The 25,655-nt window shown below is 39.8% G+C and overlaps 1 protein-coding gene across 1 annotated transcript; it reads left to right on the top strand.

Annotated features, from left to right (window-relative positions):
• Nucleotides 1-392: 392 nt before the first annotated feature.
• LOC142397195 (uncharacterized) lies at nt 393-24,451 on the top strand. The gene is made up of 13 exons (XM_075480538.1): nt 393-495; nt 599-702; nt 798-1,070; nt 1,269-1,362; nt 1,463-1,530; nt 1,639-1,857; nt 1,956-2,015; nt 2,095-2,220; nt 2,309-2,371; nt 2,458-2,523; nt 2,669-2,791; nt 2,874-2,916; nt 24,387-24,451. The coding sequence occupies exons 1-13, from the start codon at nt 393-395 to the stop codon at nt 24,449-24,451; spliced, it is 1,407 nt and encodes a 468-aa protein (XP_075336653.1).
• The last annotated feature ends 1,204 nt before the right edge of the window (nt 24,452-25,655 follow it).

Raw genomic sequence — 25,655 nt, 5'->3', positions numbered from 1 at the left:
AGAGGAGCTTGGTTTTATCTGTTATACTATTAAATATATATATATATTAAAACTTTTATACTTGTTAAAAGTATCATGATATCATAAGTTGGAGAGTGCAGTCCTAGTTAAATTTTTTTTTTCATGTTTATCCATGAGGATTGAATGTTCCTTTTCAATGGTTTTATGTATTTACTGGCTTTCACTGTGCAGAAAACTTTCAAATCATTTGCAGTCAACATAACATTACTGCTTACTTTCATAATTAGGATAAATGGTAGTATTTGCTCTTGTATATATATGTATTTTTAACAGATTTTAGTAGTTGTCTTTTTGTATATTGTCTTCTCATCATTGAGACTGTGCTGTAATCCCTTATGTTTTTGTCATATTTCTCTAATGTCAATTTGCAGATGCCACGAACTAGTCGTAGATCTCAAGCTGCTCGTCGCCGTGCTGAGGCTTTGCCTGTTCAGCGCATTGGCGTACCAACGCCATCCAGTGACTTTGTTGGCCGTGAGTATCATTTATATATTATTAAAGAATGGAGAGTATTTGTATATTCTGTGTGCTAATATATATTGTTTTCAGTGATTAATATATATCTTTTCCTTTATAGGCCGCGGAACTGGGCGGCGACACAAAGCGAACGAATGGCCAATCAGCGAGCATACTGGGCGTCGTCACAAGCTGGTCATTCCGGATGGGAGCCTTGATAAGAAAGTATGAAAATTTTCATGCTTTTCAAATATACAATGTAGAAATGGATTGCTTATTGTCAGTTTGCTATAATTTGTCTTTTTTTTTTCCTCCCATAGCTGGTTCTTGTTATCGGGGCGTCCCATTTGCGGTCCTTGGCAGATGGCATTGTTAAAATGCAAGGAGGTTTCGTATCTTTTGGCTTCATGTCGACTCCAGGGGCTGACGCAGATCAGCTGCGCAAGGAGGTTGAGAAGGTCGTACTTCCTCGTCGTCCTGACGCTATTTGCGTTTTTGCTCCATCCAACAACCTCACGTCCAGCATCAACCACCAAGAGGCAGGACGGGCCTTTAAGTTGTACCTTGAGGCAGTTCGTGAGCACTGCACTAAGGTGTGTTATTTTATTTTCAAGTCAAGTTTATTTCTATAGCGCATTTCAGACACAAGTGCAATTCAATGTGCTTCACATTAAAAAAGGAATAAGAAGAATAAACATAACAAAAGAGAAATAAAAAAACTTAAAACACCAAGCATCAGTAGTTGATGTATTTGTAAATAAAGTAATTTGATAATGCAATTCTTCCTCTAGGTGTTCTGTATCGGTATGATTCCACGCTTGACGGAATCCATGGAGAAACAGGAGCTATTCCAGCAGGAGTATCATCGTGTTTCGGCAAATCTAAGTATGGAGTAAAATAATTCTGAGTTCATTTCCAGTATTTTGATGGCAGTTTTCTTTGGTGAAAAGGATGTTTGTATAATTATACATATTTTTCTTTTCAGAGATGCCGTTTTATTCCATTGCCGAGGACTTCCCCCTAAGTCGCGTTGATCTGTGGAGTTATGATGGAGTAAGTACAATCTTATTCTGAAGTTAAGAAAGTGGTGAGAATTTATATTCAATACTTATTTTACTTGTCTGTTGTTTTGCTGATTTATATACCTTTTTTTTGGTTTAGATTCACCTTGACGACAACAAGGGGATGCGCATCCTCAGTGATCGCATTTGGGTGTTTGCGCATCAGTTCCTGGAGCTGTCTGCACCCAAGCCACTGGCCACGAGTCAGGCAGCTGTTCCGTATAAGCCACGGTTTGTCCCGCGTGTGGTTGTGAAGGGAGTGGAACGAGTCCCACGTCCACCGCCTCCAGAGTGGACAACCGTGAGATACGGCAGGAAGGTAAGGAAGCTTGTTGTTCCCAATGTACTTTTATGCAAGGATGGGATTTAAGTTGGTGTGTAATGTTCTGAAATGGCTTTTGTGTGTTCTTTTTATAGAGGAGCCATTCGGGGGAATCTGACTCTGATTCACCCATGGAAAGGGTGGTTCCTGATAAGGTGAGTGTTTCACAACCACTTGTTGTAAAGCATTTTTAATGTGATTAGTATATTCATTATTTCAATTTTTGTGTAACAGATTGCTACTCCAGTTTTGAAGGAGTGTTACATCCCCCTGAATCCTGTTCGTTTTTCACCTGAGTTGTTGGTTGCCATGGAAAAAGTTTCTCCAATGGCAGTGGCAGATGTTCACACAGGCAACGAGGTAAGTTGCAGCAAAGTGTATTTCAAAATATAGTCTCAGTATTGTCTTTTAGAAAAGACACAGATCTGACATGTTGTTTGTGTTATAGATGAAGCCTGTGGAACGTGTCAAGAAACCAGCTGTCTTAAGGACTAGGCGTGTGAGACAGCAGGTTTGTAAAACCTCAAGCGAGTTAACTTTTCAGAACTTCAATGAGGATAATTGTTCATAATTAATTTATTTGTCTTTGTCTTTCAGGTTTCAGCCACACCGAGCGTAACTCCTGCCGCTGTTGGTGTGGGGCTCGTGTCTGTGAAGAAGAATGTAAGTGTGGTCCATATTTAGCTTTTTATTATGTTAAATATGTAAGTAATATGAAACCTTAAAGTGTATTACTGAAAACACTTGGTCTAAATTATTTGGAATCTTGGTTTAAATTCAGATGAGTTAATGTAATTTTGTTTTATAGGTTGAGGCAACATCCAAACAGGTGGATGTCTGCGATGTGGTGCGTTCTCCCCATCCTCGGGAGGCGTCTGACTGTCCTGGTTTGGTGTCTGTCTGTCCGTCCGAGCTCGTTTCTGACCGGGAGGTTTGTATAACAACATTTTTGGTAGTAAATATAAAGAAATGAATACAAATGAAAGAAATTATGTTTTCTAATGTCGTTGTAGATGCTTGAGGTGTCGGTGGATTTCGAGTGCAGCCAAACAAGAGGTCAGTGTGTTAACTCCAGTTCTTGCAGGTGTTCAGAGCGGTTCCCCCCTTCTCTTATTTTAGGAACAGTTAGTCATAGTAATCAGTCTGTTAGCAATACTTTAATGTCCAGTAGTGTTGTAGCTGCTATAAAACACCAAACTTCTCCAATTTGCACTTGGAAATCATCGGATGTCGATGCAGTTGATGCGGAAGGTCAGAAGTTGGCAGAATATATTGATACAGAAAGACCTCAGAGAGGCACAAAGCCAGAGTTTTGCAAGTTGGTGGAGCGACAGATTATTTTTGGTAAAAAATGGAAAGTACTAATTGGGGGTAGTAGTTATGGTCAATTTAATTTGAATCTGGAGGAGGAATTTAGTGAGAAGTTACAGATGTATTTGTTGAGAAATGGAATGTGCATTCTTAATCTTGAGGGTTCATGTAGCTTGGTTATCCATCATGAATCTTACTTTGTCATTGTGGACTGTGGAACAAGAAATTTACAGGGGTTGGCATCAGAAACGGGTACATCTGTAGTGGTATTTAACACTTGCTTCAATGATTTAATGATTCACATTATGAATCTTCGGAAATCATTAAATGCGACAGAGTATGGCATGTCTGCGATTTCTGTACAACAGAGTAGCTTTGGTTTAGAAGCATGTACCACAGTCATTGCTGACAGGCAGGTCACAGACGAACGTCATGGTGCCAGTTCAAGTAGTCAGGAATCAGTTAGAGGATCATTCCATCAGGGCGATGATCGGTTTAAGTACGGGGGACTGCAGTGTGCAGCTGTGACTCTTGTTGCTTTAGCAAAGCACAAGATGGATAGTGTTTTTTCATGGCATTCTGACACATTAGATAATGTTGTTGTCAGAGGTGACGCCTTGTACACTTATTTGCGGGAAAACAATCTGATTAGTGGTAGGAAGGAAACGCTCTGTGTTTTAGACTTGCCGAAGCAGGTTGATATTGACGGGTGTACTTTAGATGTGATGTATGGAGATTTTGTTGCTGGACATGTAGATGTTTTCCAGAGTGAGTTTATAGATTCTGGTGCGCACACTACTCTCCGTGAAGGATTGCAAAAGATGTGCGCCACATATGAAACTTGTGTTCTGACTATAAATGGAAGTACCTGCGCTCTTATCAGTCAGAATGGAAAGTATGCCGTTGTAGATTCCCATGCACGTGATTGTAATGGAATGGTAAGTGTTTCAGGGAAAAGCAACGTTTTGTATTTAAACAGCTTTGATGATGTTTTAAATTATATTGAGAGATATGCTAGGCAAAAGAGAACCAGTCCCAAGGAATTTGAAATTAGTGGTGTGCAAATTGACATGCACAGAAATGAGACTTCATTTAGTCCATTTGGCAGTAATTTGTTAAAACATGTCTCCGTTCAGGAAGTCTTGTGTACAGATAAATCTAGAGGGCAAAAGAAGCCTCAGAGAAGTACATCTTGTAAAAAGATACAAGAAACTCATGAAGATCTTGTAACTTCAGATGTGTATGTCACCAATGTGAGGACTAGAGCGTTAAAGTTTAATCCTCTTTCAAAAGTGGTGTCAGAAACTGTTTGCAAACACTTGAACGTAGAATGCGAGAAAGGTGACTCATCATCTGACTTGGTTGGGGACTTGGGGATCCCATGCAAGGTGGAACCCATCGTCGGGGACGGAAACTGTTTTTTCCGGGCTGTTAGTCAGGCTGTAAGTGGGACTCAGAAATGGCACAGGAAAATTAGACTTGCTGTAGTGAAACAGTTAGAAAAGAATCCTCAAATGTATTGTAACATTTTGAGAAATGAAAATTCCTCTATAAATGAGTATATTAAAAGATCAAGGATGCAATATGTTGGCTCATGGGCAACTGAGGTGGAAATTCAAGCTGCAGCAGACTGTTTGGGTGTGAACATAGTTACATATTATATTGATAAATGGCTTGAATATAAATGTACTGCTGGTCAGTTATCAAATCAGTGTGTGTATCTACAAAATATTCATGGTAACCATTACGAGACAGTTGTTTGTGTTAAGCAAACGCAACATTGTTATGGTTATTGTAAGGAAAGGGTCTCAATTTCTCAAGGGTATAGTGTTCGAAATAAGACAACAAATGAACCTAATGTTGTCTTAGAAAGTACAAAAACTGCAAACAGTTATGTACTGGATGATGATAGTGTCATTATTCATAATGGTAATAAACATTTGTCATTTAATCCTGTGTGTACAGATGTTTCCAAAGCTTTGTGCAACAAGTATGATATTACGTTTGTGAAACAGGACACACAAGGATCCACGGATTCTGGGCCTTTGGGTAGTGTGTGTAAGACTGAAGAGATTGTAAAAGATGGTAACAGTTTTTTCAGAGCAGTGTCTCTAGTACTAAGCGGTTCCCAGAAGAGTCATCGCAGAGTACGACTGGCTGCTGTTTCTTATTTGGAGAAGAACAAAGAGGGTAAACGGTTGGTTGGTAAAGGATTTTCTTCTGTGTCTGACTATGTTAAGAAGTCCTGTATGAAGTATGTCGGACATGAAGCTTCTGAAATAGAAATACAGGCAACTGCAAATGCATTAGGGGTGAATTTGTATGTGCATAATGGCAAGGAATGGGTAAAATATGGGTGTACAAGCTCCACTGGTATTAATGAAGGAATTTATCTGAAATGTGACGGTTGTCATTTTGAGGTTATTACTTGTGTCTTGCAGGGTGATCAAGAGTTTTGCTATGGTTTCTGTAAAGTTAATGATGTATCAGACACACCATACAAGTGGAGAAGAAAATTAAAAAAAACAAATGACAGCACAGAAACAACTGGTTCAAATACTTGTTCTAGACATTTAAAGAAGAGAGTTGCGTTTAAAAAAGTGATGGATTACCAATGTGATTTGGAATATAAAGACAAGATGAAATTGAAAAATAAAGTAATGTATGATTCAAAATTGTCTTATAAAGAGAAAAAGCTTGCAGACTTAAAAAAAAAGTACAGGGAAGTTTGGTTGCATAGAGAAAAAGTAAAGGCATTGTTGAGGATGAAATATCAATTTGATACAATATATCAACAGAAGAAAAAAGCGTTAATTATAGAAAAATATAGAAACAATTTAGTGTATCAAGAGAAACTTAAGAATTTGAGTAAAATATTATATAAAAAAGATTTACTATATAAAGAGAAGCGTAAGACTTTCAGTAAAGAAAAATATAAATTAAATTTAGTGCATCAAGAAAATGTGAAGGCACTGAGTAAAGAGAAATACAAATTTAATTCAGTGCATCAAGAAAAAGTGAAGGCACTGAGTAAAGAGAAATATAAATTTAATTTAGTGCATAAAGAAAATGTAAAGGCAACGAGTAAGAAGAAATTTAAGGTTAATATGCAGCACAGACAGAAATTAAAAGAGATTGGTAGAAGAAGGTATCATGGTAACATAGAACATAAGAAAAAGGTTTCTTTGCGTGTGAAATTAAATCAACAGCAACGTAAGGAAATGTTAAAAGAAATTGACTTTGTTATCAAAGAGTTTTTAGATAAGGTTAAAGATGGGCCTGATTTTGTCTGCTGTGTCTGTCATAGACTGCTGTTTAGACATCAAGTTTTAGTGTGTAGGAAAGATTTCTATTCCAAAAGTCAATCTAGTGCTATAATTGCAGCAAAATGCATTTCTGAAGATTATGTGCACAAATGTGACAATAGTTGTGCTGTGCAATGTAAATTGACAGAGTCATCCAGAGGTAAACTGATGATTTGTTATACCTGTCATTACAAGATTAGCAAAGGTGTAATGCCACCAGAAAGTGTGACCAACAATTTAAACGTTGATATTATCCCTCCACAATTGGCTTGTCTAAATAGTTTAGAACAGCATTTAATAGCTTTACATATACCATTTATGAAAATGTTGGCTTTACCCAAAGGGGGACAAAATGGCGTACATGGACCAGTGACTTGTGTTCCAGCAAATATTGTTGAAACATGTAATGTATTGCCTCGTAGTAATATGGAAGGATCTTTGCTTGCTGTAAAATTAAAGCGTAAATTAACTTACAAAGGTCATTATAAGTATCAGTTTGTTGATACTTTGCATGTACGGGAAGCACTTAAGTATTTAAAACAGTTTAACAAATATTATAAAGATATAGATTTTAATGAGAATTGGATCAATGAGTTTTGTAGAGATGAAGATGATGTAGTGGAGAAAGATGTAATTCCTGACATTTCTGAAAAAGAATTGGAGGAGACTGAAGAGCTGTTGCACGATCGACAGCAGCATTGCATGTTTCAAGATACATGTCTCATGCCCGTTGACATAGGCCAGGAAGCTTTGGATCAGTATTTGGATAACATTTTAAATGTTGCTCCTGGTGAAGGTAATAATCCAGTAAAATTACTAAGTGATCCAGAAAATGAAGCAAAGTGCTTCCCTGGTTTATTTCCATCTGGACAAAATACTTACCATGCAAACAGGTCACATCGTTTAACATTGTTTCGGTATTTTAATAACAGGCTTTTACATGCAGATGGTAGATTTTCATCCAACGTTGAATATATATTTTATGCACAGTACATGTCTGAATTGGAACAGGTTATTTCTAATGTGTCGGTAGCATTGCGTAAAGGGCAATGTGGTAAATCCCAGAATTTGGGTGACTTGTTGAAAAACGAGGAGTCTTTAAAGAAGTTGTTAGAGTTTGATGATGGCTATCGGTTCCTAAAACCCATTAGAGGGACTCCAGCTTTTTGGCAGTCTGCAAAACGTGACATCCTAGCCTGTGTTAAACAGCTGGGTAAGCCTACTTGGTTTGCGTCGTTTTCATCAGCAGATATGAGATGGACTAATCTTTTATATACCCTTTTGAAACAGGATGGGCGAACAGAGACGGCTGAACAATTGGAATGGGCAGATAAATGTGAACTGTTGCGTCGAAATCCTGTGACTGCTGCCAGGATGTTTGACTTTCGATGGCATGTTTTCTTAAGAGAAGTTCTCATGTCTCCTGCTAATCCCATTGGTAAAGTTGTTGACTATTACTACCGTGTTGAGTTTCAGCAACGTGGTTCTCCTCATTGTCATTGCCTTTTCTGGATTTCTGGGGCTCCAATCTTAGATCAAAACACAGATGAGGAAGTTGTGGAATTTATAGATAAGTATATAACATGCGAACTTCCATCTGAGGACGAACCATTGTTTGAAGTGGTTACATCTGTTCAGCAGCATTCAAAACATCACTCAAAAACATGTAAAAAGAAAAATACAGTTTGTCGTTTTAACTTTCCCCGACCTGCATCGAGCAGAACGTTTATTTGTCGTAGTGAAAAAGATAAGGATAATACTTGTACATGTAATTTGGATAAATCAAGCAGCAATGTACAGTGTGCCTGTGCAAGTAAAGAGGCTATGGCTCAGAATCAGGCAAAGGAGATTCTAAGTAAAGTGAAGAGTCTCCTTGCAGATGAAACTTGTCCCTATAGGACTGTAGAAGAAATTTTTCAAAGACTGGGTATAAATCAAGAAATATTTGAAAAGGTCTATAAACGAGTTAGTCGACATACACATGTAGTTTTGAAAAGGGAGATTAATGAAATTTGGATTAATCAGTATAGCCCGCCGCTGTTAAAAGCATGGAATGCTAATCTCGATATTCAATATTGTGTAGATGCATACGCTTGTTGTGTCTACATAGTTTCTTATATGTCAAAAAGTGAGAGAGAAATTGGCCTCATGCTAGGAAATGCCCAGAGAGAAGCATCCAGAGATGGCAATGTTAGTGCTAAAGAAGCGTTAAAGAAGCTTGGTAGTGTATATCTACATAATCGGGACGTCTGTGCTCAGGAAGCGGTGTATCGACTAACCAGTATGCATTTAAAGGAGTGTTCTAGGAAGGTTGTTTTTATTCCAACTGGTGACAACATTGTGAAAATGAGTTTACCTATTTCTGTTTTGAGACAGAAGGCAGCTACAAATGATCTCAGATCAGAGGAAATGTGGATGACTGGTTTGGTTGATCGCTATAAAAATCGTCCAAAAGATGACATTTTTAACGATATGTGCATTGCAAAGTTTGCATCTGACTATCGGGTTCTGTCCAAGAACGAAAAATGTAAATCTGCTGTGAAATTAAATAATGGTTTAGGTTTTGTGGCCAAAAGAAGTCGAACACAACCATCAGTTGTTCGTTATGCGCGTTTTTCAGAGACCAAAGATCCAGAAAAGTTTTATCAAAGCATAATGCAATTATTTCTGCCGTATCGCGTTGATGGTGATCTGAAGCCTTCAGGTTGTGAAAGATTTGAACAATTTTATAGAGTTGGTGTGGTTAAATTTATTGATGGAACCAAACATTTAGTGAAGTCTGTCGTAGATTTAAATAGAAGTGAATTCGAAGTGGAATCTTTTAACCTGGAGGCAGCAGATGAGGTGGTTGGCGACGTACTGCTTGAAAATGCATGGTGTGAGTTGTGTCCTGAAGTGGAGATGGAACGGTTGGAGGGTGTGGAAGGAATGAAAGAAATAAAAGCAATGCTGAGTGATGAAAAAGAACACATCCCAGATTTAAGTTCATCTTCCAAGGGAAATGCATTTGAGAAAAAGAACATGCTGACTAGGATCGAAGGCTTAGCATTAATTAGATCTTTGAATGAAAGACAGTTCTCTGTTTTTTACCAAATCAGGCAATGGTGTTTAGACAAGGTAAATGGAAAAAATCCTGAACCGTTACACATTTTTATTACAGGAGGTGCTGGCACAGGTAAAAGTCATTTGATCAGAGCGATTGAATATGAATCAAAACGATTATTGTCACCAATGTGTCAATACCCTGACAACACACCTGTTTTATTGACTGCTCCTACAGGTATTGCTGCATATAATTTGGAAGCAACAACAATTCACACAACATTTTCTATTGGAATTGATGTACGCTTACCGTACACTCCTTTGGGAGAAGAGAAGCTCAATTCATTACGTCTGAAATATAGTGATGTACATATTCTCATCATAGATGAAATATCAATGGTAGATCACAATTTGCTATCATATGTGCATGGTAGATTGCGGCAGATCAAACAAACGGGAAACGTAGGCTCATTTGGAAACATTAGTGTAGTGGCAGTTGGAGATTTCTTCCAGTTACCTCCTGTCAAAGGCAAACCGTTGTATTCTGATGGAGTTGGCAGCAACTTGTGGTCTGATTTATTTAAAGTTGTGGAACTAACGGAAATAGTTCGGCAAAAAGATTTAGTCTTTTCCCAGCTGTTAAACCGGATGAGGACTCGTTCCAAAGAGACCCCTATGCTACCTTGTGACATAAACGTTTTAAAAGTTTGTGAAACGGGTGAGGTCAGCTCAGCCTTGCATATATTTGCAACAAATGAACAAGTAAATGAGCATAATATGAAACGGTTGTTTGAGAGTTGCCCAGAATATGTGAAAATTGAGGCACAGGATTCTGTAAACGATAAAAAAACAGGCAAATTGCGGTTGTTGCAAGGGAGTCACGCTAAAGCTTTACATACCGGTTTGTCAGAGGTTCTGTTGTTGGGTAAGGGTGCACGCGTTATGCTGTGTAAAAACGTGGATGTCGGGGATGGTTTGGTTAACGGTGTTTGTGGCACTGTGACAGATATCATAATACCAGAAAAGGACAAGTTTCCTAAATTGGTTTATGTTAGATTTGATGACGATCATGTAGGCATCCACAGAAGGAAAACGTGTGTGTATGGGTCCTCAGATGTGGTTGGTTCCACACCTATTGTACCCGAGGAGGAAAGAGCCACTGTTAAAGGTGGCTTGCGACGACAATTTCCACTGAAATTGGCGTGGGCCTGTACGGTACACAAAGTACAAGGCTTAACTGTAGACAAAGCTGTTGTTTGTCTAAACAAAATCTTTGCACCTGGTCAAGCTTATGTTGCTCTAAGCAGAGTTAGGAGTCTTTCTGGTTTGACCATTCAAGACTTTAATGAAAAAAGGATTTATTGTAAGGATGATATTACGGTTGCTATCCAGAGTATGACACCCCTTTTGATGTGTGGACCTGCACAGTTCAGCAGATTTCACACATCTGCTTTTACTGTGTTCTTAATGAACGTCCAAAGTTTAAATCGACATGTTAAAGATTTAGCTTTTTGTACTCAGCAATGGAAACCTAAATGTATTGCTTTAACAGAAACATGGATTCTTGAACCTCAAGCTGATACGGTAAAGATTGATGGTTACAGTTTCAACAACTGTCCCCGACGTTTATCGTATGATGGTACCCAGCCATCGTTGATTGGGTTGCAAGACCAACAACATGGCGGTGTTGGCATTTATACTGCAGATGGTGTGGAATATGAGGTTTTAAAGCCACCACAGGTTAATTTAGAGTGTTTAATTTATAACTTTTTGCATGTTAACATTAAAATGGTTGTAATTTATCGCTCACCACAGTATCCTCTGTCATTATTTAAAACCAATTTGGTAAAGATGCTTGACTGGCTGGAGCAATTGGCAACTGGAACAATAGCATTGATGGGAGATTTTAATGATGATATTTTAAAGTCATCAACTATCTTAAATTGTGTTAAAACCAGAGGATATGCTCAAATAGTCCAGGAAGCAACTACTGAAAAGGGTAGTTTAATAGATCACATCTATGTTAAATCAGATGTTTATGAGGGAGAAGCAGTGGTAATACCAACATATTTTAGTGATCATGAAGGAATTCTGTGTGGTTTTAAGCTGATTTAGTTATTTAATGAAATAATTATTTGTTTTAGTTTTTGAAGTACAGATGGAGAGTATATTTGGGGGGGGGGGAGTATTTATTTTGTATTTATTTTTTTTTTTTTTGTAACTATTCTAAACCCTCCGAGCAACATAACAAAGTTACACAGAACCAGGGAAACAACACGACACCAGAACAGGGACAGACGACAGCTAGCACTGATAAACAAGGTGGCCTCGGCCTACCATTGCACACTGTACATAAAAATCCACAAACATTCTCATGGAGCTTAACAACTCCATTGCACACAGCATATAAACGAACAACACCGGAGTGTGGTTTTAAGCTGATGTTTTTAATGAAATAATTATTTTGTGGGGGGGGGGGGGTTTAAGTACAGATGAGAGTATATTGGAGGGGGAAGAGTATTTTTGTACATGTTATTTATGTAACTATTAGTTTTTATTTTAAATGAAGTTTGTTTTCTGTATTTTTACAAGGTTTAAAAAATGACAATTCTGAATCCCAAAAAGTTGAACGATGTGACAGCTCACAGGCAAGAGGGGGATTCTTTGCCACGATTTGCCTGTGACCTGCCCCGTGTCTTTCCTGTCCCAAAGGGGGCTCTAACTTCACATCAGGAGGAAGCATCCCAATGCATACTTCTGTGCACGGAAGGAGCTGCCGCTCAGTAAGTCAGGACTGAAGACAAAGGCAGAGACTAAGACGGGAACTAATAGTGGCCCTTCCGCCTGTCCCGGAGGTGGCGCATTAGCTAAGCACTTTAATTACCTATGTTATGAAATTTGCATAAATTTTGTGTTCTATTTAACAGTAAACAAAAGTCTTTATTGTATAAAGGTTTCGTTTCTTGCATTAAGACGGCATTTATTTAACTTCCACAGAAATATATTTGAAAGTAGTGTTAAATATCTTTTAATATAAGTTAACATACAGAAATTAGCATGCTGTTCTTAATGCAAGTTTTGCTTTACCTTGTCATATAGCATTAAAAAAAAGCAAAAGGCAATGGTATTGGTACTCCCACTTGTGGGACGGGGTTCAAATCCCTGTGTTGCCCTGCTGATTTGTGCTGACAAGTTTGAACAAATTTTGATGACAAGTAGAAAACCTTTAAATTCTGGACTGGCAAAGTGTGCGTTCAAATATGTGTTGTGCCAATGTAAAGAAGTTATGAGAAACATGAGCATAATAGAAATTCTTGTAGGATTTTTGTTGGTGTCGATGTGATTAATTCTGGTCTGTTATGACACAGAAAGTGTCACTGCTGAACAACGCTACAACCTTGTGACTGCAAAAGGGCCAACACTGCACCTCCAGTGGCGTCATCAATGATGTCACGCCTTTCCTGCACCCGAGCACGAGGCAGAGTATTTGAATCTCTCAAAAGGCCTTCACTGCACAACAATATGACACAAGCGGAATGTCTTCAAAGTTGGACTGATATCTCAGCTTCCAGACAGGAGTTCTTAATTGTTGATGAATTTATTGTTTAACATTCTCTTTTTTTTTTTTTTAAGGGTGCTTTTGTAAAACTGTTCATCAGGACTGAAGATGACAACTAGCCTTTGGCTAACTTTGACATGTTACAGATGTATTGTTATTAATATGCACTGTCTTTTTAATAAATCAAATTGAAAAATGGAGTGACTGTCAGTACCTGTTTTGTGACGACGGATTAGCGAGGACTTCTTGAAGGCTATTCAACATATCATGTGTCTATAAAGAGTTAATGAATATGGTTTCAACCCTATCTGATATCCAGGGAGAGGTTTTAGAAGTCACTCAAGTATGTCGTAAAAGTTTGAGTGGGCGAGGCTTTTAGTGACGTCAACAGTGTAGTACACCAATGTGAGGCGGTGCTCCTAATGATACATAAAAAAATATGGTGCAGATATAGCTGTTTACATGATATAGGGGGTGCACTGGAGTCACATTGTAATATAATCCTATTGGGGTCTTAAGAGGTTAACAAAGGTCATTCATATCTAGCTTGGTGCAAATCGAATGATGCATTTGAGATTTGGAGCCAACCGTATGCAAATGGCGGGGGATTAGAATTTGCCAGCCCACAGGCTAAAGCCAGTGGTGATAGGATTCAGCATCGTGTTGGTGAATGTCATCAAACAGTACTTTAAACCTGCAGGAATTTAGGAGTAATGTAAAACGCATCTCACTGCCTGTTCAAAAGGGGCGGGGCTTAGTGACATCAGCAAAGACGATGTGAATGTGATTACAGCTGGTCTGTTAAGACACACAAAGTTTTCAGAGCCATGACCTTGCATGTGGAAGTTATTCCATCATGATGTTTCTTGGCGAAAGGTAAGACTTTGAAGCGTAGCCACACCCACATACTGTGATCTAGCCAAAACCCTTTGATAACTTTTGCTCTTCAATGTGTCAAGACTCTCCTCAGCGGATATGAAGTGTCCACGTTAAAAGCTGGAGGAGGAGTTAGCTCAAATACAACGTCTGTTTAAGAGAAAAAATGGTGACTTTGGTCGAAAATGGCAGACTTCCTGTTGTGTGTGGACCAGGGCTCCGAGACACTTTTGTTGCTCTTGTTAAAACGCACAGGTGTGCTGAGTTTCATGATTGTCGGTGAAAGCATGGCTTGGGGCTGATGTTTTTAGATGTTCTAGGGGGCGCTGTGGAGGCATTAGGCCACGCCCATCAAATATTGGACTGCACACCTGTTGGGGGGCGGATGAGGATCAATCCCAGTGAGTTTGGTGCATCTCAGCTAAAAACTGTAGAATTTAGAGCCAAACGTATGGTAACGGCGTGATGTCTGACTTCACAAAGCCGCCAGAGCCACGCCTTCAACTGAAAACTGTTGGTGCTTTAAAGCAAGTTAGACCAACGTGTTATCTGTATTCTAACACAAGATCATGTTGATTAGGTGAAGGGGGCAAGAAATGGAACTTTCCAAGTAAAAAAAGTGACTTCCTGTTCTGAGGGGGCGGGGCTTAGATGACGTCAGCATATGACCACATAGGATTGACATGCATCCAACATGGATGACTCATACCAAGTTTGGTGCAGATTGAACGTTTTAGGTGAAAGTTATAGCGTTTCGTTTACACTGGCGAGTACGCCAAGTTCGTCGCTTGGCCAAGCCCCCTAAACATGCTCAAAAACTCAAGTCTTCTGATAACTTTTGTTCCCCCATCCCTTAACTGCATACTGACCAAAGATGAAGTCCGTAGCTCAAAATCCCTGGGGCGTGAAAATTTTCCTGCGAGGTGTGTAAATATGAAAAATGGCCAAAATTTGCCCTTTGACCCAAAATGGCCGCCTCCTTGTACGTTTTAGAGCATACCTCCAAGAGACTTTTGTTCTTGATTTGAGGCGATCTACATACATTCCGAGTTTCAGATCTCTACGACGTACGGTTCGGTCTATCTCACGTTAGGTGGCGCTGTAGAGCAGTTTGGCCACGCCCACTTTCGACTCCATTAAAAACATGCAGTTTCACGCGGGGGACAATTTTGGGTAAAGTTTCGGGAGTTTTCGAATACGTTCAGGCATCCCCATTCGCGAAACCGCGTGGAGAAGAAAAAGAATAAGAATAATAATAATAGTGAAATCCTACAGATACAATAGGCCTTCGCAGCGCTTAGCTGCTCGGGCCTAATAATAAAACAGGGGTGGTTTGTGGCGTAGTGGGTTGAGCAGCTATTGAAAATGTTTGTCATCGTTTATGTTTCAGTCCCCTTCTTTGAGAGACGTTAAAGTCAATCATATAATACAGGAAAGGTCAAAGGAGAGAAAGTTTAAACCTATTCATCAGTGTGTCGAGCTAAGATTCAGGACAAAACACCTGAAATGTAACACTTTTGCTTCAGATATCTGAATGTAAATATAGAGAAACTGCAGCCAAGGGACACAGATTCGATAGTGAAATTTTCTGGTTTCTGTTTATAGCCTAAATCAGAGCGACTGAGTGTTTGCCTTTAATTGCACACAGGTAAAAGTTCTCAGTTGAGAGGAAAAGAGGCGGAACAATGTGGCCAATGTGCAGATGAGAACCGTTCTATCGTCTTCTTCTTTATTGCGTCCTACAGGGAATCCAGCAGTACTTGAAGTTTGTACTATTTCAGACTACGATGCTGATGAAAGGCTGGAGTTCTGCTGTGAGGCTTTACCTTTCAGTGACTCTCTGCCAGAGACAAAGCAGTGTTGGAAGAGGAAACAGCCTTATTCCTCAGGAACAGAGCAATAACGACAGAAGGGTTTCTTCTCTGCTCGTGTGCAGTTGTTGATATTAACTGTATACAGCAGCACGGAGGTTTAAAGGGAACGCATTTCAGAAAGTAAAACACGTTTTCTGTGCTTGGGGGTATATATTTGGGCGGTCAAAGGGATTACAGACCATGTCACTTTGTTTGGCTCCACCTTGGTGTGAAAATGTGTCATTCAGTTGCATCACAGAGGATAATTATCCATCTTTAGATTAGATTAGGTTCAACTGTACTGTCACTGCACATGTCACTGATATAGGCAATGAAATGCATCTCACATCCACAACAAAAGAATCAATGGCAGAAAACATGTGACATAAGATAGTCAAAAACCTCCTGACTCTGTTTTAGTGGGACCACGGTAACATGTTACCACTATAACGATGCATTCAAGTAACTAATCATACACAGCGATGTAAATTCAAGTCTGTTTTTTTTCAGCTGACATGGAGACGTTTGCACGGATCATCTTCCAGCAGTGCACTGGGAAAAAATACCCCTCCAAAAATAAGTAAGAAAAACAACAAATAAAAGACGTTTTTGCTTGAATTAAGCAACAGAATCTGCCAATGGAACTAGTGAAAATCGGCTTGTCAAGATTTCTTGAAAGAAGATGTGATATTTAGGACTTTTGAGTTAAAAGTGATCTTGAAATTAGCTTAAAAACCTCTTCAAATGAAAAAAAAAAAGCTTGTTTCATATGATATGTGACTCAAAACAAGATCTTTTCAAGACTTTTTCATTTAACAAGATATTCAAGATGTATTGTCTTCAAACAAGTCCCTATATCTGGCTGAAATGGTACTTGTTAGGCAATTGTGTCTTATATCAAGTGCAATTAGATACTCAATGAGAAAAATATACTTGGTAAGATTTAGATTTTTTTTCCAGCAGTGAGTATCTCGCTCCACTGAAAGGCTCTTGTTAAACTGTCCCACCTGAACTGAAAACAAATGGATGTGAGCCTGTAACAACACACACTCACACACACTTTGGAGGGTCAACAGAGTGTGTATGCCGGCTGTGGGGGAGGTCTTGAGTGATGGATGCACTTTCAGATGTCTTCCCGCGCCTCACTTGATGTCGACGTTTTCAGAATACTTCCAGCGCGATGCCGCTGAAACACTTCTTCGCTTTGATCTCGGCTCTTCATCTTGCTGCTGAAGTTTGTGCAGGCGGCAGGTGGAGTGTGAGCTCCCAGACTGTGGAAAAATCCCACTTAACCTCTGCTTTGCACACACAAAGCTTGCGCTTGAATGAACCATCGGCAGAGTTTTACTTCATTGGGATTTTTTGTCTGCATGCCCGGATATATTTCAATTGTTCCGCAAACATCTGCAAACATCTGCACACTCTGTTCACTGAAATCGGGCTTTATGTGAGTGTACAGTGCAAGACTGGGACAATGCACAACATAAGCATGCAGTGTAGTTCCCTGTTGAAGGTCTGTGCTTTTCCTCCAATTGATAAGTATAAGGTGCATGATTAACTCGGGGAACCATGACTCGCCTGACACCAGAGGTGGGTAGTAACGAGTTACATTTACTTGAGTAAGTTTTTGAAAAAATTGTACTTCTAGGAGTAGTTTTAAATCTCTATACTTTTTACTTTTACTTGAGTAGATGTGTGCAGCAGAAACTGTCGTCTTACTCCGCTACATTAGGCTACAATGAGCTGGTTACTTTTCTTCTTACCTCTTTGGTATTCTGCGCCTCATTATTTTTATCCCCCCGCGTACGCCTCATTTTAATGTTTTATTCTGACAGAGAGAGAGACTTCCACCAAAGGCTCTACCACCTGACTGTGTTCCACCAATCAGACGCAGCCGTGCAGTCTGGTCACGTGACCATACTCAATCTCAGCGGCGGGACGGGTTAGCTTTAGCATTAGCAGTCGTAGCAAACAAACAAAGAAACAGATGAAAAATGTCAGAACCAACGGTGGGAAATGAAGACGCAGACGAGGCCTCATACTGAAAGCATGTTTACCTTACAAAGAGTGAGAAACAGCAGCTACATTATGTGTCTTCTGTGTCAACCAAAACAAACGCACATTTCAGCAGAAACTCAACATCTAACTTGAGGAAACATGTAGCGGTAAGTTTCCTAAACTCGTTTTTTCCCCCATGGATAGGTGAATGTTTGTTTTTTAGGTTACATATGGGTTACATATGTTTTAAACATTTCCTAAGTCTCTTTTATTTTTTAATTGAAGTTCTTGAATTTACCTGGATTACTTTAATTTAAGCTATTTTGTAATTAATTATTTCATTTTAATTTATTTTATCAATTGGATGAACTCTAATTAGCCTAAAGATGATTATTTAGTATTTTTGTCTGTCTGATTGAATGCTTGTGTTCACAAATAAATCAGACATTACTCAACAGTTACTCAGTACTTGAGTAGTTTTTTCACCGAGCACTTTTTTACTCTTACTCAAGTAATTATTTGGATGACTACTTTTTACTTTTACTTGAGTCCAATATTTGGCTGCTCTACCCACCTCTGCCTGCCAGTTAATTAGCTCCAGGTAAACTCCAGAAAGATGGTGTTGGTATCGGGTTACAGAGGTTAAAAAAAAGGGTGCTTTGTTCATACATTTTGAAAACATGCTTCAACATTATCATTATTACTGTCTGAACTAAACTGAAGGGTTCAAAATGTTTCCTCTGGAAATTGCCATTGAACACATGGAAGTAATCTAAATCAAACAAACAGGTCATGTATCTCAGTCTGAATTCATTCGGCATGAAAAGGGAAGAGATGATCCCTCACAGTAAACATAAAGAAATGTTCAGATTGATCCTTGAAACTGTTTTCTATCTGCTTTCACTCTTACTGTCACCTTGCACTATGCTCTGTGTAATACAAGGTAATCTTTGAAAAGAAAGAGTGTTAGTGTGACGGAAATGTCAAATATTCTCTATAGAGGGAGAATTATTGAGACGTGGAGTCTATTTCTGACCTCGGAGAAGATGTGAGATGAACGTTAGCGCCGAACCGCCGGTGTCACGACCCGTAATCGTCCAATCTGCCGAGCGTCAGGCAGAGCGAGCGGCGAGCAGTGAGCTGTTTGTTGTTGTTGTGAGCTGGAGGTCGAATGTGTGAATAATCCAGCCCTGCAAGAGCACTGACCCGATGGCTGATATCCAGAAGCTTTCCAGCTCATTTTCTAACAGCCTGTAACATCAATAAATATTCCAAAACGCAAAAAAATGCTCCCTCGAATGTTCCCAAAAAATTATATTCTGCATTATACGTGTTGTTACTCACATAACTGCTCCAAAAGAGTCCATTTTACATCTGTTTCACCGCCTCAACCACATGTTGTATCGATTTACTCTGTATACTCACCCCCCCCCCCCCCCCCCCATGCACTGAACCGGAACCCAGACTCACCTTAGGAGTCACAGGACCACATGCCACCCCCTACGTTATCATTTAAAACTGGTCCGAACCAGGTTCTGTGGTCTTCTCTAGGGTTAGGGTTAGGGCCAGGCTCCATGGGTAAGGCAAGGCATCTTTATTTATATAGCGCATTTCATACCACCGGCAACTCAATGTGCTTTACATGAAGACAAGGCATTTAAAAGAACAGCATAGGGTGGTCCGTCACGTAGTGGGTTGAGCTGGCGCCCCATGTACAGAGGCTACAGTCCTCGCTGCAGCTGGCCCCGGTTCGAGTCCCGCATCGGACGGCCCTGTGCTGCATGTCAATTCCCCCTCTCTCTGCCTCCTGCTTCCTGTCTCTCTTCAACTGACCTGTCCATTAAAGGCATAAAAGCCCCAAAAAAATATTTAACAAGAACAGCATAAAGCAGTATAAAAACAAGCTATTTAAAGAGAATAAAAAAATTGAATAAAAATTAAAACACACAGTTAAAAGCAATCAAAGAAGAATATATATATATATATATAATGTTTTTAACCTGGATTTAAAAGTGCTTACAGTTGGGGCTGATCCCAGTTTTCTGTTCAGGGTAAAATAACTTCTTCACTTCAGGCTGTTACGTCAGTAGCCCCTACCAGTTGCATTTTGCCCCCAAACATATAGCCCTTACAATCACAATTACCTTTGTTCATTGCCAGTTATTCTTCATTGTTTGTGCCAAGTTCCGTAGTGTTTTTTCTTTTTTAGTTTTGTATTCATTTGAGTGTCCACCCAGTGTAAAGTTTTCTGTATCACAAACCATCAGCCCTCCACCACCGTGCTTGACAGTTGGTATGAGGTGTTTGTGCTGATATGCTGCTTGGTTTTCTCCAAATGTGGCCCAACATCTCGATCGCTTTATGTAACGTTCCACCTTCTAAGTATGATGAGGATAATACAACTTATACGAGCATATCTCTAACAGAACAGACGTCATTCTCAAGCGTTTTCTTCAACAAGCTGTAAAAGCACAGCGCTTTCAATCATTTTTATGAGTTCAGGACCGACATATGACCATTTTTTTTTTCACTTCCTGGTTGGATTTAGCTGAAAACTTCACTTGTTTGGAGTCAGAAAGCGATCATGGTTTGGACTAAAATACATTCTTTTTGCCAGGTTTTAACTCTTGACGTGCAGTTTCTCTCATGGCCACTAGAGGGTGACTGATTCTACAAACAGAATTATAGGTTTTTTCAGCCCATGGGGATATATTTGGGAGAACAGTCTAAAATAATGACCCAGTGGAATACGAGGTGGTCCTCACCTCATTTTAAAACCTGATAAGAGTCATATCCTGACACGTAAAACCTTGGAATCAAAGGAAAGTGTACTTTCTTGTTTTTTCACGAGTGTACCTTCCCGTGCAGCACTTTCAGGTTTGATTTAGTTCGGTAAACATTCGTAATTCTTTCACCCGCTTTCGTCTGTGTTTAAGTCCATGTTTGGGTCCATGTTTGGGTCAGCTCCACTCCAACCACCAACCCTGACTTATGTATGCATAAGCCTTTGTCCACATGGGTTGATATTTATAATGGAAGACCGTGCAGCAAGATGTGTGTAAATTCTAAATCCTCCAGATTGTGTTTAGAACAAATCAAATATGATGAGGTGAAGAATTAATTATAAAAATAACTCACCTCTAATATATATATATATATATATATATATAAAAAAAAACTCTATAAATATTCTGGACTCTTATTTCCACTGCTGTGCTGTACGTGGCTGGTGAGGATGGCTGCTTCGACCTTGTTGAAAGACCTTGCAGACATGCTTATAGTTCCACAGTCTGCAGGGTCCTTTGAACATTATCAGCAGTCTCTGTTACTTCTATTTATCCAGTAGTCTTTTTCTGTTCATGATTCCTGAACTGAGGTCACCAATGATGGCACATTTTCATTTGTAACTCCTCGATGCCCCTGATGCATTCACCAGTACGAACGTGTGTACAACAGAGGAAAAACTGCTGTATGTGTAGAATGAGTAGTGCTGTTTGAGCAGGTTTGTAGATGTGAAACACTTTGTAGAATCAAACCAAAGCAAAAAAACATGCTTTATTCCTATTTTTGATTGTTTCATTGACTTGTCTGCTGAGTTGTGGCTTTCACTCAGCTGCAGGGACGCAGGGCGAGCAGATTGGTTCAGGGAACAGTGCCAGGTGAGGCTGATTGGCACAGCTGTGCCACATTTCTCAATCAATCTGGCGCCTTTATGTGCGCGCTTTGACCCTGGCGACAGTCCTGAACAACAGCCAGACACAGGTCTCCTGCCTGAGAGCCTCCATCTTTAGTGGTGGAAAGTATATGTTTGTGGGCCTCTGCTGGACACCTGTTTAAGAGGACACCGAGTCTAAAATAATGAAAAAACATGGGTCGGTTGCATGTCATTAACAGCCCCTTTCTATTCTGTTTGGGGCAAAAGATAGGAGTAGATGTAAGCTTGTGTATGTCAATTTGCAATGATTTGAATGTACTGACAACACGTATTGCATGATAAATCTGATGGAAAACATGGTAGATATCTGTTCCAATGTGTATACACTAGGGCTGGGCGAGTTAACTCATTATTATCGCGTTAACTCGCAAATTATTTAACGGCGATAGATATTTTATCGCGCATTAATGCATTTATTGTTTTTTTTTAAATTATTTTTTGGGACTATTGTGTCTTTAAAGATCAGAGAGACAGGAAGCAGGGGGCAGAGAGAGGTGGAACGACACACAGCACAGGACCGTCCGATGCTGGACTCACCAGCTGCAGGGAGGACTATAGCCTCTGTACATGGGGCGCCTGCTCAACCCACTACTTGATTTACTCAGCCATTTTCCTTTAAAAGTTATTCCAGACGGCGGAGTCGACAGAACCAAAGTCATCTGTAAACACTGCCAAGTTGAATTGTCTTCTCAGCGTAGTAGTTCCAGTCTAAAATATCACTTAAAGGCAAAACACACAACTGATAGCAGCAAGTCATTCAAGGAAACAGACAGTGGAGCGAGGCTTCTACATAAAAACTACAGAAAGATGCTGATGTTAAAAGTGTGTTTGCACAACAAATGTTATGGCACTTTCATTCATATGGCAGCACATTTAAAATAAAACTAAATGCAAAAGGCTAAACACTACTTTTGGATTCATCTTTGGATTTTGCGTTAATCGCATTTTCTTTACGGAAATGCGATTAATCGTGATTAATCAGGGAAATCATGTGATTAATTAGATAAAACATTTTAATCGTTGCCCAGCCCTATTTATAATATAAATTTGATAAGATGAACGTGTTTGCAGCTCCACTCACATTTTCAAACATGATCACATGATCTTCCCTCAGTGAAGAAGACACACTTTCCCTTTCTGGTTTGAGAGATGCTGTAGTAGCCTGGCTGACGCGTCCACAATCTCGATGAGATGGTGGTCTGGGAACTAGGTGTGCATTTTCTCGTATTTGATTGTGTTTGCACAACAAATGTTATGGCACTTTCATTCATATGGCAGCACATTTAAAATAAAACTAAATGCTAAAAGCTATACACTACTTTTGGATTCATTTTTGGATTTTAAGTACAAATGCGATTAATCGTGATTAATCAGGGAAATCATGTAATTAAATAGATTAAAATTTTAATCATTGCCCAGCCCTAGTATACACACAACAATACTGAGTTTACACCTAAATTTGGACCCCATCCGAAACGGGAACCTGAAATGCTTCTAATCATTTTCACAAAATAAATCTTTGATCCAAAGCGCATGTTCTGAACACAACCCAGGATGAACAAACCAGACCAGAACTTAGGGAATGTAAGAACTTGTGAGACTGAGCTGTTTAAGACCCAGTTACTTTGTTAATTTGTACTTTTTTTTTCCTTTGACTGCTCGATCGCCGTAGCATCAATAGCCGCATTCGGACAGAGCCGTTCTGATAACTGCCCTTCTCCAGGGGAACTGTTTCAGTTTGCATTCTCACATGAGTCAGGACCCTGATAGGGACTGATGCGGCGCAGCCGTCTGCAACAGCGACGTGTTACTTTGGCGCCACATTCAACAACAAAACAGAACAAAACAAAACCCGAGAAAATTAAGGAGAGAAGAAGAAAACACCACCAAGAAGCTAACATGGAGAGCGGGGAGGCCACCGTGTTCATGGTCTGCATGATGGTGATATTAATCATGGACGATCACATCGGGCGTCTAACATGGAGGCTGGAAGAGCTCACAGAGAGAGTCAGGAGACGAAGGATGGAGCTGTTCCTATGGTAACCAGAACAGCCCCAGGCTGTGTTCGAAACCGCATACTACATACTACATACTGCATACTCATCAATCAGACAGTATGCAGAGTGTTTACCCACAATGCACTTCGCTCCTGCCCGAGCCGAAATCAGCCGGCCTGAAGCTGATTTCCCTTAAGCTCTAAACTCTGTAAACTTTAGCAACATTTGAAACATTTTCAGGTGAGAAAGTAGTCGTTTAGATCCCCAACGTGTTGAAAACCTGACAAAATACCGGCTATTTACAATTTTGTTCCCACGAATTCGGCGCTACTAAAGCTAGCCGTAGTGAGCAACGTACTTCCGGTTATTTTCACAAAATAAAATACCCGTTGCCTTTTATCATAGGGAAAGCCATTACCATACAATTGGTGCTTTTGTTTTGAAAACAGGAAGTGAACCTACCCTCATTGTAGCTAGCTTGAAACTGCCGTTTTGACAGGAAATGACAATCGGCGACGTCACGTTACGTTGCATCTTGGGTAGTTTGAGTATGAGTAGTAACCTCCTGATGCATATCCAACATTTCGGCCAATCTAGTATGCACCCGGGAAAAAAGTCAGAGTAGTACGAGTAGTAGGAGAAGTATGCGGTTTCGAACACAGTCCCAGCCTCGGAGAAGGAGCTAAAATGGTTTCAGGAACTGAGGGCCGTGGTACCTAGTCCCTGTATGTGCGAATGCGGGAAAAAACGTCCCCGTTCCTGAAAAGATTACAGGAACTGTAAAAGGTTCCTACAGTGGGAATGCGGCTATTGACTTCCGAGAATTCTCAAAAACCCTGAAGACGGATGTTGCTTCCCTTTCACCTGCAGCGAACCGCCAGATTAAAGCCGACACTAGAACTGATGGTGTGTACATCGGAGGTGACCCGGAGTAGAGAGTGCAGCGGCACACTTACCTTGAGTGTAATCTGTCTTCAGGAGGTTCTTCATCAGCACTGAACATGCAGCTCTGTGGACTCGCTGACAGCCGAGCACACTGGCACATTGTCTGCTTTCTGATAACACTGTGGGAGAAACATTCAGCCAAGCAGATCCGCCTCACACTTCAACTCTCCTCGCTGCTCTGACCTCCATCTTACTCACTGTGAAAGGACCTGGAAATCTCTGAAATATTTAACACACATTACAATGAAAAAAAAAGCTGCATTTATTTGAGTGTGTCTGAGCCAGAAACTAATGAAAAGATTCCCCGGCTATGGCATTTGAGACCGCTGCACATAAAAAGCGGGAGAAAAATGGAAGCTTTCACTGCGGCTATTTGTTCAGCGTATCAAAGAGCTGCAGACTCTCCTTTTCTCTTTCTCTCTGGTCTCATTTAGCCTCATCTGAAATGAGTTTAGTACTTACACATGTAACTATCCAAATTCAATTTTCTGTGGATATTTCTAATGTAGTGCATACATTAAAATAAATGTATTTGCACATACGCGAGCAGAGCTGAATAGCCTGAAAAGAGAAACTCCTCCTGTTGGGCTTATTACCCTCGCGCCTGGACTCGGGCTGAGAGCAATTAATCATATTTTTTGCTTTGGGTTAGAATACTGATTTCCTTCTCTCACAAAGGAAATGTAATATTATCAGAGCTGGAAATTCATCCAGCAGTAGGTACAGTTTGGCTCTGAGGCATTCTGCTCCCCGTCGAGCCGAGTGCCATAAAATAATGTGAGCAGAGCTGGAAGACAGACTGGCTGTGGCTCAGCTGGATGCTGGAAATACTGGAAATGTCCGTCCATCTTTTTCTGGGCAGCCGTAGGAGCAACAAATGGATGCTTTCGAAAGTTAAGTGAACAAATACATAGACACATATGTATATATGTCTCCTATTGAAAATGTACGGAGCATCATGAAGAGGAGAATTGGACAACATGACAACCCTGTAGCATCTGTGCTAAGTAAATGTTTAATTAATAATATTTTAATATTGACAAAATCAGAAATTAATGCCTATATATCACCATCACTCCCTGCATTAGTTACCTCGAAGCTACCCCTCTCTCCTAAACAATACTCCTCATGTCCTATTGTAATTTCCACCTTAAAAATTTGGTCACAATTAAGACAAAATTTTAATCTGACAGA

Source organism: Odontesthes bonariensis, chromosome 13 (assembly GCF_027942865.1).
Source record: "Odontesthes bonariensis isolate fOdoBon6 chromosome 13, fOdoBon6.hap1, whole genome shotgun sequence".
NCBI classification, from domain to species: Eukaryota; Metazoa; Chordata; class Actinopteri; order Atheriniformes; family Atherinopsidae; genus Odontesthes; species Odontesthes bonariensis.
This window is presented reverse-complemented; position numbering and strand designations above follow the sequence as displayed.